This window comes from Helicoverpa zea, chromosome 29 (genome assembly GCF_022581195.2).
Source record: "Helicoverpa zea isolate HzStark_Cry1AcR chromosome 29, ilHelZeax1.1, whole genome shotgun sequence".
In the NCBI taxonomy this organism is placed as follows: Eukaryota; Metazoa; Arthropoda; class Insecta; order Lepidoptera; family Noctuidae; genus Helicoverpa; species Helicoverpa zea.
The window spans coordinates 1388098-1405973 of record NC_061480.1 but is presented as its reverse complement, the minus strand read 5'-3'; the positions used below and the strand labels follow the sequence as shown (position 1 = coordinate 1405973).

Sequence of the window (17876 nt, the reverse complement as noted above, 5' to 3'; positions counted from 1 at the left end):
TTTTAGTTACTACTGCAGACTGACAGTAGGTGTGCACGTTTTTTTCGTGACATTTCCTGTCCCTATACTTATATGTCAATGGTTCATAAGGCCTGAACATTTGCTGTAGTCATGTTTCCGTGGCAACGAAACCATATCGCGATGTATTTTGATCCCAACGCCATCTGTCGAGCATAGTGACAACTCGGATTATTTATCTATACTCCGTTAGAGCATTTTCTTTGTACTAAAAGTTTTATTATACCTATTGATATTATTTTTTTCATACTTTTTTACTATTTGTTTACTTTTTTCCGATGAATGACATGAACCGACCACGTGTAATGACACCATTGTGCGATCAACGCCATCTATCTACGGAGCATAGGAACAGTTCGTCATTTAAAGTACTGAATTGATGCTGTAGTAGTGACCTACCTTTGACCACAAACACGCTCACCACACAACACTATGTTTGTCAAGTGCCAAATTTCACACAAATCGGTTCAGTAGTTTAGGTGTGAATAAAAGACAGACAGACAGACACAGTTACTTTCGCATTTATAATATTAGTTTGGATAATAATAGTTACTTAATCAATTGAATAATTATTTTCAGCCTTTGTATATTTAGCCGGGACCTACAGTTTAACATGCCATCCGAATCACAGAGCTAGGCAGTGCCGGATTTATATTTTCAACTAGCTTCTGCCAGCGGTTTCACCCGCATCTCGTGGGAACTACTTCCTGTAGGTACCGGGATAAAAAGTAGCCTATAGCCTTCCTCGATAAATGGGCTATCTAACACTGAAAGAAATTTTCAAATCGGACCAGTAGTTCCTGAGATTAACGCGTTCAAACAAACAAACAAACTCTTCAGCTTTATAATATTAGTATAGATGAGTGTAGGCAACTTAATTTCCGCCGCCCCATGTACCTACAACCTTACAAAAAATAATTTTCCATTCATCGTAAATCGGCCAAGGGGACCTTTTTTTAGCGAGTGGACGTTTTTAACTTCTATCTGCTGAAATCTGCCGAACCTCTGATGCGGCCTATATGGCCTTTTCATAAATCCAGGACTGGAGCTAGGGCCTATGTACTCACAAGTCGGTGGTCTCAATGAGGGCCTACTTGTGGGCCTAGGCCTTCGCCCTCGTGGCCGCGTCTTCCACGGCAGCTAGTTCTACTCCCTCGCTTATCATAACTATTATAACAACACTACTGTATGGGAAGATTCATGGTATGGGCATGGTAATGAGGAGGGATGATACAACAAAGCGTGTGCTAAGTATGAATGTAGATGGATGGAGAGGAAGAGGAAGATCTAAGAAAAGATGGATGGATTGCCTGAAAGATGACATGAATAGGAAGGGAGTGTTAGTATGACGAGTGACAGGGGAAAATGGAAGAGGATGACATATTGCGCCGACCCCAAATAAAATTGGGAACAGGGCAGGAGGAAGAAGAAGAGTAACACTAGTGTACTCACAAGTCGGTGGTCTCAATGAGGGTCTCGTGGTACTTGTGGGCTTGGGCCTTCGCCCTCGTGGCGGCGTCTTCCTCGGCAGCTAGTTCTACTCCCTCGCTTATTATCTCTTGGAGGTACGCGTCTACCGTGCCTTGGGTGACGCCTAAGATCTGGAAAATGCAAATGAGTTATAATGAGCTGTCGGATTATATACATTTGCATATTATATGCAAAAACGGGCAAAGCTGGCTGATCTCCTTATATGAGACCAGCTTTATTTGAAGTGCCTCGTTGGTCTAGCTGTCGCAAGCGCGGCTGCGGAGCACGAGGTCTCGGGTTCAATACCCGGGACAGGCCGAAATCGCTTTGTGGGTTTTGAAACTTACCCAAAGCAGCCCGGAGCCTGGAAGTTGGTGATTGATAGGTACACCCGTGCATCGGAGAGCACGTAAATGTCGGTCCTGCTTGTGATCTCTCTCCGGTCGTGTCGGATTGCCGTCCCATCGCGCTATGAGAGTGATGGTATAAGGTGTACCTGTGTCTTGCGCAAATGCTCGTGCACTATAAGTCCTGCGCAGCTGGCTGATCTCCTAACATGAGAACAGCAGCCGTAGCCGATAATCGGATAGGAGGACATCAGTTCTCCCCATGCTTTTTATCATAGCTGCTTAAAAACCATTTCTATCACTGTATCATCTGATTACGGAGCGCGAGAGGAGAATGATCACATGTTGCGAACTTATGTGAGAAATTTAGTTTCGAAACGACATAAAGATCAAAATCAAAAATCATTTATTCAAACTTGGCTGCAAGACAGCACTTTTTGAACGTCAGGAATTTACAATAGACAGCCCCCAAAAACGCCCACCCTTCACCACTTCCTATATGTTTTTGCTGGGAACAAGTGGCGCAACAAACTCCCCAGCAACACATGTCTGTCTGTAGGTTAGAAGAACCTTAAACATTGTATGATATAATATGATTATTGAGAACTATACCTGTCTGAACATCTCGTCGTGTTCCCTTCGGCGGTGCTCCTCTTTCTGTCTCCTGCCGGCCTCGGCTGCCTCACGCATAGTCTTCTCACGTACTGGTGACAAATATTAACATCATCATCAACCCAGTTACCCAGAGAGCCCAATACCTCTTAGTAAAACTGGTCACTTTTGGTACTCATCTGTATGGGATTATCCTCGAAGCCTAGAAAAGTCTAGGCTCGTCTAGATAATATTCTTTTGCTACATCTAACTAAACACAAGGCCAACTGTAAGTAGCATAATTTAACTACATATCGGGTGTGTCGTACCTAATCACATTAAATCCTATCACATATACTTTATGATATTCGATGGCGAATTGTAAAAAAAATAACCTAATCCATTCAGTGGTTTAGCCAGAGGAGTCATTTTTCGTTTTTATAATTTACAACATCATGTGTAAAGCAGAGATAAAGTTAGGAGTATCGAATGTTTTGATCAGTTAACAGCTGTCAGTTTTCAATGGAGAATTACAGTTGTTTGTAATGACTGGCCCTTATTTTTACATCTAAAAATGCATTTTTTATTTTTACGTATTTTATTTTTTCTTTGTGCTATTCGACATATGTTTAGCAGTATATTAACGTGTTTAATTTAATGTGATTAGTTAGGTACGACACACTCTGCATACCGCGAATGCCATTAACAAAGCTATACTCACAAGCGATGAGCAGGAAGGCATGCTGCCTCCTCTCCTCCTTCAGCCTTCGCAGCTCCTTCTCCAAAAAGTCCAGAGCTGCAGACACGGCACCACCACACAGCTCGTCTACTAGCGCTGATATTGTGTCTTCCTGGGAGAGAGGTACAGTGGAGTAGAGTAGAGTAGAATGGTAGGGAGACGAATTGAATGGTGTAGAGGAGAATGGTATAGAGTAGAATGGTGTAGAGGACAATGGTGTAGAGGAGAATGGTGTAGAGGACAATGGAATGCTGTATAATGGAATGGAGGAGAATGTACCTAATAGAGTAGGCTGGAATAGGGTGGTGTAGAATAGAATAGAATAGATAGAGCATAATGAAATGAAGCAGAATAGAGAGGAAAGGAGAAGAATGGTATGTAATATAATAGAATTGATTCGAATGGGTTTTAGTGTAATAGGATAAGGTGGAATTGACGATCTTGTTGGTGCAAGAATTACCATGCCGGTCAGCCGTCCATAGAATCCTGGGTTCGATTCATGTCAACTTTTAAGTGATGAACATAATATTTTGTCATACGTATTAAAAGGAAAATGTAACCCTTTGAATATTTTTTTTAAGAGGAAGAGGAAGACCTAAGAAAAAATGGATGGATTGCCTGAAAGATGACATGAATAAGAAGGGAGTGAGTGTCAATATGACGAGTGACAGGGGAAAATGGAAGAGGATAACATATTGCACCGACCCCAAATAAAATTGGGAACAGGGCAGGAGGAAGAAGAATATTTTTTTTTTAAATACCCAACTTTAAGATTGAGAACACTAACTTTAAGTTCAGTCTCGGTCCTCCTGGCATTAAACTCTCTGGCCTTAGACTCTTCGCTGGAGATCCTCACTCTGTCTTCCTTCTGGAGACCATGTGTGGTCTTCAGTTCCTCTGTCAGCTCTGCAGCTCTGGTACGACCTTCGTACATCTGGGAAAGGTGGAATACCATGTAATAGGCGTGATGACAGAGTTAAAAATATAGTGATTCTAGCTAGTGGGTAAAAATATTGGAGGCGTATTTTTAATTTTAGTTAAACGTTAATAATTTACACAGATTTAACGGGTTTCCTCAAGATCTTTGCCAAGTCAGTGATGTCCAACGGATGAAAAATGGCTAACTAACTAACTGACAAATATATGATGATAAGTCGTGATAGCCTAGTGGTCAGTGCACCAGCCTCTCAAGCAACAGTGTCCGGGTTCCATTCCAGGTCAGGCAAATTAAGCTTTTCCCAATCGATGTCAAAAGACTGAGTCAAGGTGAGGGAAAACATCTTGAGGAAACCTGAACTGTAAAGTCTAAAATCGTCAATCCACCTCTCGCACACGTGGTGAATACCACTTATTCCTTCTCTACTACTATGAGAAAAGGCCTGCACCATACAGTAGTACAATATAAAAGGTCTAATGATGATGAGAATTTACCAAGTTCTGCACAGCGCGTCCTTTAATGATCCTCTGGAGTATCAAAGCGGCTTGGTGAGCGGACTCCTCGAGGTCATCCAAGGATTCCACTTCAGGAGTCTTCGGCCTGGCCACCACGTGTTCTTTGCGGGATTTCAGCACGTGGAGAGGACCTGCTGTCATCTTTGCGGCTCCTAGACGGGCCTCTGAGAGGGGAGAAAAGGGTGTGTCTTTTAGGAGGAAGTGTTGAAATTGGTATGAGAATTCAACTGTCTTTGGATCCACACAAAACACTTCATGCATCCATCCGTACACACAAACTTTCGTGTTTATAAGACTAAGACTTCGTTTACTTATGTTTTATACTCTATTTTCCTGAGAAAGAAATCCTATTTCATTTTTGGCTATCCTATATCTATGTACAAAAGCCACTTACTCTTCAGATCATTATGAAGGTTCTCCAAGAACTGCTCACTCCACTTGGTCTGCCGTTCACAGAGCACGTTAGGGTCTCGCGTCAGCTGGTGGCCGGAGCAAGTCTTCTTCAGGTCTTTGCCGCAAGTCTCCAGCCAGGGTGGTGGCTCTGCAAGCGCCTTGTGGTCTTCTAGAGCTGATTGATGATGGAGAGCATATAATTAATAAATTATTGATTTCTTTAAAGTACTGGTACTCAGCTACATCCGGTTACACTAGAAGCCGACCCCAACATAGTTGGAAATAAAACCATTTAAAAAGGCTCGGAGGATGATGATATCTTTGGTACATTTGGAAATGGATTGGAACGGAAAATTACTTATTTTAGAATTGTGTTTTTTTTATATTTTTTTAGTATGATGGAATGCAGAAGGAATATAATAGTTTAATTCGTTAAAAAGCAGTTTAATATTGACTTCGAAATAAACTGAGGTAAGTAATGATTGAGTACTTAGTTTTTATAGGTGTAAATCTGTGTGCTAGCCTACTTGTGTTAAGTTTGTTTGTTTTCTATTTTTTTAATTTTATACATATAATGGCTATCATGTGATAATGATATTTTTATTTGACTTGTTTTGTATAAATTCTGGTTCTTCAAACCTAACAGACAGACATGTGTTGCTCACACGTAGGAAGTGGTGAAGGGCGGGCGTTTTGGGGGCTGTCTTTTGTTTTTGACGTTCGAAAAGTGCTGATTTATCAGCCTAATTTGAATAAACGTTTTTGAGTTTGAGTTTGCCGTAGCATTAGCTGACGTGGGGTCTCTCGACTACCAGGTACTCAGCAGCAGAACACATCAGACTAACTGTACTCACACAACAGCGTCGGATCGTATTGTATCTCCGCGTGTCTTCTGCGCGCCTGGTAGCCGTGCCTCGCGAGCGGCGCGTGCAGGTCCGACGTGGGGTCTCTCGACTGCGAGGTCATGCAGCCCGCGCCTCGTGCTGTTTGCATGCGAGCCACGAGGCCTGCTCGACCCCCTCCTTCGTGGAGGGCTACTAGTTTGCGTAGCTCTGAAAAACGAAACACTTCTTTACAAAAGGGTTGGTTTATAAGTTGAAGATAGTCAGTCAGTATAAAAGGAAGTACATAAGTGATATTAGGTAAGGTGATCTTCACACTGCCCCGCATCACACTGCATCTTGCGTTTCGACGCAACTACGCGCGTTCCTGGTGCAGATCTGCATCATCGTGCGGGTTTTTCGCGCACTCACGCGCGTAGGTGCGTTTAGTAGATTCACGCACGGCGGCTTCTATTTTCAAATATACACGTCACGCCTATTCAAAATCACGCGCGGCACTGCGGGATTCAGTGTGCCATACCTTGCGTTTCGCCCCGCACCTACGCGCGGGGGTGCATGTTTCTCCGCGTGAATGCGCGTGATCCGCATGAACGCGCGTGGATGCATTTTCAGTGTGTTGGACTATGCGTGTTTTCCATACAAACGGAGATATTTACAAGCAACGGAAAAAAACGCATCCACGCGCTACGCTGCATCATGCGGGGCAGTGTGATAATCGCCTAAGAAATTACATAACGAATAGTTTAAAAGAAAACATAGGAAAGTACCAAGTAGTAAAAGACAGTAAACCAGAGAGTTGGTTGGGAAATCATCAAATGACCTGGGTGTCAGACTCTTACTGATTGAAACCCACCATGTTCCTTCTGGAGCCCTTTATGTACCAGCGCCGCGGTAACTCGTGCGAACAATCCCGCAACTCAGACAGGCCTTAGCCCTGTTGGTGGTGGGTTTGCTGACTCTCTTTGAGAAGAGGGTGGAACGACAAGGGCTTTATAACTCCTTAATTCCATTTCTACCATACTTGCCTCGGTCCCTGGTCTTCCGTATATAGCAGACTTTCAACCTTCTCTTCTTCAGCGCAAAATATGGCAGAATTATGACTCTCCTATCTCTAGCTATCAATACGACAGATAGAGTTTGGGAGTGGAGTGGCCTCTCCACCTACCTCGATCCCTGGTCTTCCGTATATAGCTGAGTTTCCTCTCCATCTCCTATTTCATCAGCTCAAATAATTTGACATTCCTATCTACAGTAAGTAAATGCACAGATAGATGGAATATTGGGACCCAACCTAATTCAACTCTCATCTTACCTCGGTTCCCTAATTGAACACCCATCTTACCTTGGCACCTGGTCTTCCGTATATAGCAGACTTACTACCTCCTCTTTTTCAGTGCAAAATAGGACAGGATTATGACATTCCTATCTCTAACAAAAAACAGATAGACTATGGGGAGCGGCCTCTCCTACCTCGATCCCTGGTCTTCCGTATATGGCTGACCTTCCTCTCCATCTCGTGCTTCTTGAGCGCCCACAGCTTGGCGAGCTTCGTGCTGGTCCTGTTGGCTTGCTTCTCTCGCTGCTCAGCCTGCAGGCGGTGCAGCAGTTCCAGTCTGATGTCTTGGAGCTCGTCTATCTCCTGAATGAGGATAGAATATTGGTGTTATGGACTTTAAAGGGTTATGTACGCTAAGGGTAAAACGGGAACTATTACTAAGACTCTACAGTGTGTCTTTCTACAGTATGGAGAACAAAATAACGGAGATTTCTTGTGATTTCATACGCCTTCTTTGGAACATTTTTTTAAACCAAAATTTTCAATGAACCCCAACGTCTCGTATATCTTAACGAATTGAACCTAGACCTTAGACCTGCCTCATGCTATCTCCTTTTATCTTTCCTTCCTTCGTAAAAATGGCTAACTTTAAGATTGCAAAGTTATAACTGTTTCTTCACCTCTTTACCATTTTTTTTCATAAAATTTTCTTCAGAAGAAACTAATATTTTTTTTATATTCTAGAACTTTTTTTATGTGATAAGGAAACCGGCCCAGCTACAAAACTCACCGCCTCCCTGAACATCCAGTCCTTCATGACGACATCGTTGATGATGGAGCGAGGGAACTTGCCGCTCTCCACCAGCTCCACCCTGCCATGATACCTCCAAGTCCTACAGAAACTCACCGCCTCCCTGAACATCCAGTCCTTCATGGCGACTCTCTTCTTCATCCAGCGAGGGAACTTGCCGCTCTTCACTAGCTCCATCCACGTGCGAGCGTGACGCATCATCATCCTCATCATCCTCCGAGCCTTATCCCAACTATGTTGGGATCGGCTTCCAGTCTAACCGGATACAGCTGAGTACCTGTGCTTTTCAAGGAGCGACTGCCCTATCTGACCTCCTCAACCCAGTTACCCGGGCAACCCAATATCCCTTAGTTAGACTGGTATCAGGCTTACTGGCTTCCGATTGCCCGTAACTACTGCCAACGATGTTCAATGACAATCGGCACCTACTGTGTAACGTGCCATCCGAAACACAGTCATTGGTGTCTAAGAAATACTTAGAAAGTACATACAAACTTAGAAAAGTTGCATTAGTACTTGCCTAACCTGGAATTGAACCCGCGCACTCATACTTAAAATGTTGGTCCTTTACCAACTAGGCCACCACGGCACCACCTTCTAGATGAGTAAACGAAGAGGAAAGATACCAAGTCCTACAGACACTCACCGCCTCCCTGAACATCCAGTCCTTCATGACGACATCGTTGATGATGGCATCTCGCTTCTTCATCCAGCGAGGGAACTTGCCGCTCTCCTCCAGCTCCACCCTGCCATGATACCAAGTCCCACAGACACTCACCGCCTCCCTGAACATCCAGTCCTTCATGACGACATCGTTGATGATGGCATCTCTCTTCTTCATTCAGCGAGGGAACTTGCCGCTCTCCACCAGCTCCATCCTGCCATGATACCTCCAAGTCCTACAGAAACTCACCGCCTCTCTGAACATCCAGTCCTTCATGACGACATCGTGGATGATGGCATCTCTCTTCTTCATCCAGCGTGGGAACTTGCCGCTCTCCACCAGCTCCATCCTGCCACGATACCTTCAAGTCCTGCAGAAACTCACCGCCTCCCTGAACATCCAGTCCTTCATGACGACTTTCTTCTTCATTCAGCGAGGGAACTTGCCGCTCTCCACCAGCTCCTCCTGCCATGGTCCCTCGCCTCCAAGTCCTACAGAAACTCACCGCCTCCCTGAACATCCAGTCCTTCATGACGACATCATTGATGATGGCATCTCGCTTCTTCATCCAGCGAGGGAACTTGCCGCTCTCCACCAGCTCCATCCATGTACGCGCGTGACGCATCCTGAGTGAAAGGAACCGTGGATGACAGTTAGAAATTAGATCAATGTTGGCTGCAGTGTAAAATTAAACAAACTCGGAGAACAAATGAAATAAAAATCAATAGTCATATATTCAAAGTAGGCTGAAAATCAGCACTTTTTGAACGTCAAATATACAAAAGACAGCCCCCAAAACGCCCGCCCTTCACCACTTCGTATGTGTTTTTGCTGGGAAGAAGAAGTGGCGCAACAAACTCCCCAGCAACACAATTCTGTCTGTATGGTTTGAAGAACCGTATAATAAACCGGCCAAGTGCGAGTCGGAATCGCGCACCGAGGGTTCCGTACAAATGCTGTATAGATAAAAAGTGAGTTTCGCGCCAACCGTTCAGTTTAGAACAATCATAGTTATGGTAATTTCGTGAGAGTCAAAATAGTTAATATTTTTTATTTTATAATATAACTAAAATAGTAGGCCAGTACCTTGTAAAAGTTATTTTATTGAAGTTATTTATATACAACATTTTATAGTCATCATTCAGAAATCTGATTGAAAATAACTAATTATGTCTTAAAGGTCATTGGGCATATCTGACCCGCTTTGTAAAAAGTGGCGGACATGAATCAAAGTAGTTTTAAATCGTGGAGAATGGTATGACGTTTCTTTGAATATAAATATTTTATTAAAATTCCATGGAGACGAATGTCCAGGATCGTTTGAAAAATATAAAAGACAAGCAGTTTCAGAGGATTGTACAGGTTGCAATGCTAGTTTTTATTGTTAAAGACATTTCATAAAGAAGGAAGGTGCCAATCCGGATGACCAGGATCTAATGAGGATCTGGAAACCCTGAGAAATCGAGGGCAACTCTTGAATATTGTAGGCACGCATCGAGTCATAACCAGACATGTGAGTGTATTTTTGAGCGTACTGGTAAACAGTGAAGGTTTGGAGCTGATTTGATTATGGAGACTACAGAGAGTCAAGGGAACTCCCGAACGGTATGTTGCAACTACCACGTGTTTGGGCTTATTTTATTCGTATTGGCGAAGACTTTCCACAAAGATAGGTTTGACTGCCATTGTGGGATCGACAGCTAAGATCAGATATAGTTATGGGAACTCCTTTACAATTTATAACGTAACCTGGTGTTGGAGCTTATTTTATTTTAGGTGATGAGAATTCACTACTAACTTGGGTTAACACGTTCGCGTGAGCAACGTCTTACAACGTGGTATTGATATAAGTATGAAAAGGCGCAACGTCGTACGATGGCCTCTAGATTGTCATATTTATTTTGACCGACCATGTCAGACCTATGTGGTGGCGACAACGTTTATAGACGTTGGACGTGAAATAACGTTGCGCCACATAAAACAGATTATAAGACTACGTATAACGGCGGGACGTCTTAAGACTTGGTTTAATTTTGTATGGGAAAAAGATGCGCCACAGTACCAACATTTAAAAATGAGACTGCTCACGCGAACGTGTTAAAGCAGCCATTGCAGGAATGGGATCTTTTATTTTTGAGGGGTTAATCACCTAAAGAGCCCCAGTTTCAGGTTTTTTTCGAAACCGCCTGACGACTTGTAGCTGTCGAATTGTAACAACGACTTCTAGAGAGTAGGATTCGGGGCTGCTGGCTTTACGTTTCTAGAGCCTTGACAAAAGTGTAATTCTGTTCCTTTCTTTTTTTTATAAAGTCGGCATTATTTTATTTTGTAGCATTTTACAAACAAATCCAACTTCAAACATATAAAAAAGCAACAAGAAAACAAAAGCAAGAAAGAAATTAAAAAGATGTTAGGTGCATCGGTCTAGAAGTCGGTGTCTAGAGGATGCATCTATATTTATTTAACCACCGAGATCTAGACCGATGCATATTAATAGTTTTCTTGTTGTTTTAGAAGTTGTTTTTTTTTTTTGTAAAAAGTTTTTATTTTTAACTTTTGTGAAAAGTTCTCGTCAATACGAATAATATGAGCCCAAACACGACGTAACTAAAACATACCGAGTTCTCTCGACTTTCTCACGTCTCCATCATCAGATAAGCTCTAAACCTTCACTGTTTGATAGTATCACCAGACATACATCTGAGAATCAAGTTTTAATCCTATGCATGCCTACAATTTCTGATAGTTGCCCTCGATTTCTCAGGATTTCCATCATCAGATCCTGACCTGATGACAATGGAAATAAACGGCGAGTATACTCTTTCACTACAAAGAAATGATTTCTCAAATCCGTCAAACTTGGTCGTTTAAATTCCCCATTGAAATGAGGAAAATATTTGATGTTTACACCTGATTTTCTCTAGATTCCCATGGTTTACATTGATGCGACTAATGCCATAGTAAATCAGAGCCTTTATCATTATACTGTGCTATATTTCGTTCGTATCCGCCCAATGACCTTTGAATGATTTAAAAATTTTCACAGTTTAGGGCTAGGAGGGAGGATATTTAAGAAGTGTTTGATATTAATTTCACTTTTTATTCAAAACTTTAATATCTCTACGCGTTCATGTGAAAAGGGTAGGTAGTAAGTTTATAATTATTAAAAAAATATTTTATGTCATGTAAGCAAAAATAATATTTTAATATTTTATGTAACTTCAAATTTATCATTTTCGCAATTTTTCCTTTATCTGTACTATATAACGTTGCTTCGTGCCGAATTTCAAGATTCTGAGTTCACGGGAAGTACCTTGTAGGTTTTGATTCCCTAGCGTGTGACGGAAATTCGTCTTAGGTGTCGGTATAACTGCTGTATCTTTTGGACTTAACTTAGAAGTTTGGTTTTTTCACTGCCTAAAGGGACAATAAACCTAGGTATTTGGTATAAATTTCAATCTGGTACCTTTATTCGTTCGTGAGAAATAAGGTAGTAAGTTTCATTTTATTAAAATATTTTTATTATATTATATAACAAAAAAATGAGATTTTCGCAATTTTTCCTATATTTGCATTATATAACAATGCTTCATGCCAAATTTCAAGATTCTGAGTTTACGGGAAGTACCCTGTAGGTTTTGATTCCTTTGCGAGTGTCGAGAATTTGTTGAAAATATCGACATAATCGGTTGTATCTTTTGATTGGCTTGGCTTAGAAGCTTGATATTTTCACAGCCTAAAGGGACAATAGACCCGAGTATTTCATGTGAATTTCAGCTTGATACGTCCACGCGTTCTTAAGATAAAGGGTCTTGACAGACAGACAGACAGACAGACGGACAACAAAGTGATCCTATAAGGGTTCCGTTTTTTCCTTTCGAGGTACGGAACCCTAAAAAACATTAAAAATATTATTCAAAATGATATACATATATTTGTAGGTATAATATAAAAAAGCAAGTAAAAATGTAATCATGTTGACTAGTACACACCTTACCCATACCTATTACTTGAACAAATTGACCAGCGAAGATGGCATCCCTAAGAAACTAGGGTGCCAAAATGCGGGTGTTTTGGGGACGAGGAACGTCACTGTCCCAATGCTGGGCCAAGGTATCCCCAGGTCGTCTCGCCACCTCATGGTATCTACTGGGTGATAAAATTGGAAGATAGAAGAAGAATTCTTACTTGTTGATAATGGCTGTGGTATAGAAATCGGCTGGTAAGTCTCCCACGCGGTATGGACTGCCGGGACCTGTGAACATACCAGTAATAAATTCAACATTAAAATAAAATAAATTAAACTTACAACTTAAAAGTCAAATAGCTAGCTACAAAAATTTAAGAATTTGAAACTGACAACATAAACGTCCGTTTTTGTTTAAAGAAATACTGTTTTCTACGTATTTCCTTTTTCAAGTAAATATTTGTTTAAGGAGTGTCAGGTGTCCGAGAGCGATGTCATAGATAGAGCGAAGTGGAGAAAAAAATTAGGAAAGCTAAATCCCATCACCATGTGAGATGCATAGCAGGTAAGAGAGAGATTGCTTTGAAGAAGGCTGACGTTTGTGTTGTCTAAGAACTTGGGCCAGGCATCTCACTATGAAACGAGAAAGGCATATATACGCACCCCATTCTAATTTATCAAGGAACAACACTTCAGGAGTTTCCTCGCAATTTTCAGCAGCTTTTCCATCAGGCTGCCACGGTACAGTCTGAGCTGATGACTCTCTGAAACATTGTCATCATCATTGCAAAGGATATTTGTTACCAAGATCAGGAGATACTTTACACAACTTTACTTTTACAGAAGGCACGTAAAATAAAAAATCGGTAAAAAAAAAAACTTTTAAGTTAAACGGTTTATCTTATGTGCACTGAAAACTAGAAAATTAAAAAAAAAACTGTTACTTACCTATAAACCTACGTAGGTGGTCCCGGTCATATTAGACTAAAATAAAAACGTGAGGCCCCTCAGAAATCCTACCTATGGCAAAGCATATCTTTATACTTTGGTAGATCATGAGCTCGGCGTTCGCTGGAGAAGCCGCTACGGCTGATTATTGATTGTCAAAATCGCCAGTTACGATTATAGTAAGTCGATGCAATCCACACCTATTATACCTCTAGAAGAAATTACTACAGCAATAGTTAATGGGCCCCACGTTTTTATTTTAGTTTTTTTACCGATTTTTTATTTTCTAGTTTTTAGTATTTAATGAAAATGCCTACCGAATATTCCTCATTCTATATATGGGTCAGCAGCGGTGAGAGAGTGCCAGACTCTTACTTACTAAAAACCGTTGTGTTTCGTCGTAGGCCTTTTATGTACCAGGACCACGGTAACTCTTTCGAACAATCCCGCAGCCCTGGCAGGCCTTGGCCCTGTTGGGCCCCGCTGGGGTTGCTGACAGTATTCTACTTGTGTAACCCTTTCATTTGATACCCATATTGAGGGGGTTGTTGAAAAAATATGTAATCCGCCATTTTGTACCGGCGGCCATCTTGGATTTACAATGTTATTGATATTACTATATTGTATTGTCATCGGAATTAAAGGTGTGTACCAAATTTCAGATCAATCTGACAACAGGAAGGTACTTAAATTTGAATTACTAAATTTGACCCAAGAATAAAACAAACAGGGTTAGCTAAAAATAAAACCGTTTAAAAATAGTGGGTCCTGGTTGTCATGTAGGTACACATTTTTGGAAGTAGTTACGGCTTGTCAGAAAGCCAGAAAGTATGACAACTGACAACCAGTCTTATCTCAGGGGATTTTGAATTGCCCGGGTAACTGGGTTGAGGAGGACAGGTAACCAGTCCATGTAAAACACTGGTACTCAGCTGCACGCGTGTAGATTGGAAGCCGATCCCAAATCGCAGTTGGAGAATCACTTAGCAATTCTTTCATAGAACCGAACTCCAACTGTGATTGTTCAAATTTGCAGATCGTTAAATATTTTTTTCATACTAAATAGGTTCTTAGTGTTTGTTTTTAAGGATATAAGTATTATGTCGGTTAAAAAAGATCGCATAGCCTCTATACTATTTTACGTACTCATTGCAAACCAATGGCCTAGACCATATACGTAAGGGTCTTTAACGCTGTAATACTTAAAGCAGTTACCTGAACATGCTTTGTGTGCCTCTATGTCGAGGCTTGGTGGGCCCCTGAGGAAGACAGATTGGCGTGTTCGGACGGAAGTCAGGAGTGGTCGACGGTAAGGACATCACTTTCTTCGGCCTGAAATAAATAATGTCGGACGGAAACTATACTCTGTTTGAGCAGGCACAGGTCATAAGGTCATATGTAAAAAATAAATTACTGTTGCATAGCATATGTAAAAATAATGGATAAAATGATTAGGCCATCGTATTATACATAATATTTTGCCCCCTTTATTTTAAACTGCTTTTTTTAAATAAAATGTCATGTCAGGATTATTTATGCTGACTCGGCAAGTTCAGCGACAACATAAACGTTCGTAGATCAGGGGCCCGATTCTCCTAATTTTACTTAAGCAACGTACGATTCACGTTCGACTCGGTTCGACTGAGATCCAATCCCGACTCGATTACGATTGAAGCGTATGTGGTATTCCTCTATTTTTTCTTTGAAATAAACGTTTTTATCCATTTCTGTCATTCAAAATGAATCATTTTGTATGAAAATGATTTACGATTGCAATATGATTGTAGAGCAAACTACCGTATAGACCAAAATCACCAAAATAACAGACCAATCGCACACCGATCAAATGTCATTCGAATACGATTGCATTGGTCTGTTATTAGTACCAGAATGCCCGGTATGGTTAAAACTGCTATTGCGATCATATTGCGATTCGATTTCTATTCGATTTTGACAAATTAACTTAGGAGAATCGGGCCCCTGAGAAATGTTAACTTTGAATTGACGACCAAAGAAGCGATGGATGGATTGTGCGAAAGTAGATATGGCTAGAAAGAATGTTACTTGTGAGATGACGGCAGATAGAAGAGTATGGAAGGAGAAAGCATGTGCGCCGACCAAATAGAGTTGTATAAGGGTAGGAGGATGATGATGATGAATATTTTACTTGAAAATTCAATTGTTTTAAGAAAACTGACGTTTATGCTGTCGCTAAACTTGGGCCGTAGATATACACACGTACAGCTCTCATACAGCAAAAGATTTTAGCCGTTTTATAGAATGTGAGAGTAATGTAGAATCGCAAATAACCGATTTTTATGAAAAATACTTACGCCGCAGTATATTTATAAGAATCTTTGCCGCTGAACTCAGGAGTTGGTACGTTCTTGGCTTCCTCGACCCGGTTTAGGTACCCTTCGTAGGACCGGTCCACGTGGTTTGGAAGACGGCAGTTGGGATGGTACACTGCGGAACAAAATGTTATAGGTATGTTTAGTATTAATTAGGTACATACCTACAATTTTGATGACTTAGGTACATAGTACTTAAAATACATAATGAATGACTCACAGTTACACGCTGTATACTATGAAAGGTAAATATTTAGATCGTGGAGGTAGGTTTCTTACGTCTTCACAGACAAACGGCTTACTGGATTTTAAAGAAACTTGGTTTTAATACAGGGGAATAACATAAGGCGAATTATTTAAGAAAAAGTAGTAAGGAATCCCCTCGGGAAGCGAGAGGAACCGAGAGCGGAAGCTAGTTATTATTTGCTACTCTTTCACTTTCATTAACCTACTAACTTAACATTAATAGAATAGTCTATCTGGATGCTAAAAGTACTCCCCTCACGACAGAGGTAAACCCGTAGGTTGAAGCTATTAAATATAATTCTTACCGACTTGCATTCTGGGCCGTAGGCTGATCTCCGAGAACATACAGTCATAAACTGGCTGTAACACCTGAAAACATATGAAATTATTACGTAACTGCAAATTACAGCTTTTAGAAAACTTTAACCTAAAACCTGGAAATTGGTGATTGATACACCCGTGCATCAGAGAGCACGTTAATGTCGGTCCTGCGCCTGATCTCTCCCCGGTGGTGTCGGATTGTCGTCCCATCGGGCTACGAGAGTGAAGGAATAGTGAGTGCACCTGTGTCCAAGCAAATGTGCGTGCACTATAATATGTTTTTCGCAGCTGGCTGATCTCCTTAGAGACCAGATACCTAGGCGAGTGGCAGCGATTACCACGAGGCGGTAGCAAAGTTACTTTTAAGTACCTATGTGGTGCAAATTAATCCAATTAGCTATCTTTGAAAATTATCGATTTATTCAATCCATCTTTCTGTCAATTACATTTTCACGACAAGATGTCTGATCCAATTTCGATGCTAAGCATGCAGGATCCAACCTTAGGAAGGACATAGGATACTTATTTATTTTATAGATTCCTGTAAATACTTACAACTTGGGCGGACGCCATGGCTGCTCTGAAAGCGGTGCGCGCGTAGTCGCGAGCGCCTGATACTATGAACGCCGAATCTAGAAATATTGTTATCATCATTATCATCTACTCATTAGGTACTTATTTATACTAATGAAGAAATGCTAAGACTTCGTTTGCTCGTTGGAATTCAGAAACTACTGGTCCAGATTGAAAAATTCTTTCTGCGTTACCTGCCCATATAGTAAATTTATCGAAGAAAGAAGGTAAAGGGAGGGAAAAGCTACTCTTTTTATACATTTATGAATTAAATGTTTTTGAAAATCAATGCGCAAGTATGTCGGTACGTCACGACAAAACTATAGAACCGATTTATATAAAATTGGGTACACGGGTAGGAGTCTAGCTGCATCCGGCGAGTCTCAAAGCCGATCCCAACAATCAATATGGTTGGGAAAAGGCTCGGTAGATGATGATGATGGGTAGGTAGTCTGAGAAAGAACACAGGTTCCTAGAATTACTAGACCAGTCTTTTTTCACATGGGAGAAAGTGGTTCTCCCGGGAAATAGGTGAAAACTTGGGAATCAGCTATTTGATGAGAAATAAACGAACTCACCATACAAATAGTCGTGACAACGCATTTTAGCCACGTTGTGCTTCCTAGGAGCTGCATATAACGTGTCGCCACTCATTTTGTCACAAATGTAGTTAATACTTTACAAAAATAAACCACTTTTAACTCAGTCTTCGGTTCTTTTCTGGTGATATCGAAATAATAAATACCGTTGTCATGGTAACGGCTTTTCATCTGTGACTATCTTTGAGTGATTGTAAAACCTTCGTAGATAATTATAGATTATCCTACCGTAGTTACATATAGACGATGAGGATTTATTCTAGGTACC

The 17876-nt window shown here is 41.1% G+C and overlaps 1 protein-coding gene across 1 annotated transcript in view; it reads right to left on the bottom strand.

The window, feature by feature from the left end:
* LOC124644135 (cilia- and flagella-associated protein 91-like) overlaps window positions 1–17663 on the bottom strand; it is a 29376-nt gene extending 11713 nt beyond the window's left edge. Inside the window, exons 1-16 of the mRNA XM_047183366.1 lie at window positions 17588–17663; window positions 16992–17068; window positions 16421–16484; window positions 15852–15984; window positions 14734–14850; window positions 13234–13334; window positions 12792–12858; window positions 9109–9229; window positions 7323–7491; window positions 5865–6062; window positions 5012–5185; window positions 4597–4781; window positions 3953–4099; window positions 3148–3277; window positions 2448–2539; window positions 1471–1619 (exon numbers count right to left, since the gene is read on the bottom strand). Of these exons, the coding sequence (XP_047039322.1) occupies window positions 1471–1619; window positions 2448–2539; window positions 3148–3277; window positions 3953–4099; window positions 4597–4781; window positions 5012–5185; window positions 5865–6062; window positions 7323–7491; window positions 9109–9229; window positions 12792–12858; window positions 13234–13334; window positions 14734–14850; window positions 15852–15984; window positions 16421–16484; window positions 16992–17068; window positions 17588–17663 (2000 nt within the window). The remainder of the gene's footprint in view (window positions 1–1470; window positions 1620–2447; window positions 2540–3147; window positions 3278–3952; window positions 4100–4596; window positions 4782–5011; window positions 5186–5864; window positions 6063–7322; window positions 7492–9108; window positions 9230–12791; window positions 12859–13233; window positions 13335–14733; window positions 14851–15851; window positions 15985–16420; window positions 16485–16991; window positions 17069–17587) is intronic.
* Window positions 17664–17876: the final 213 nt, after the last annotated feature.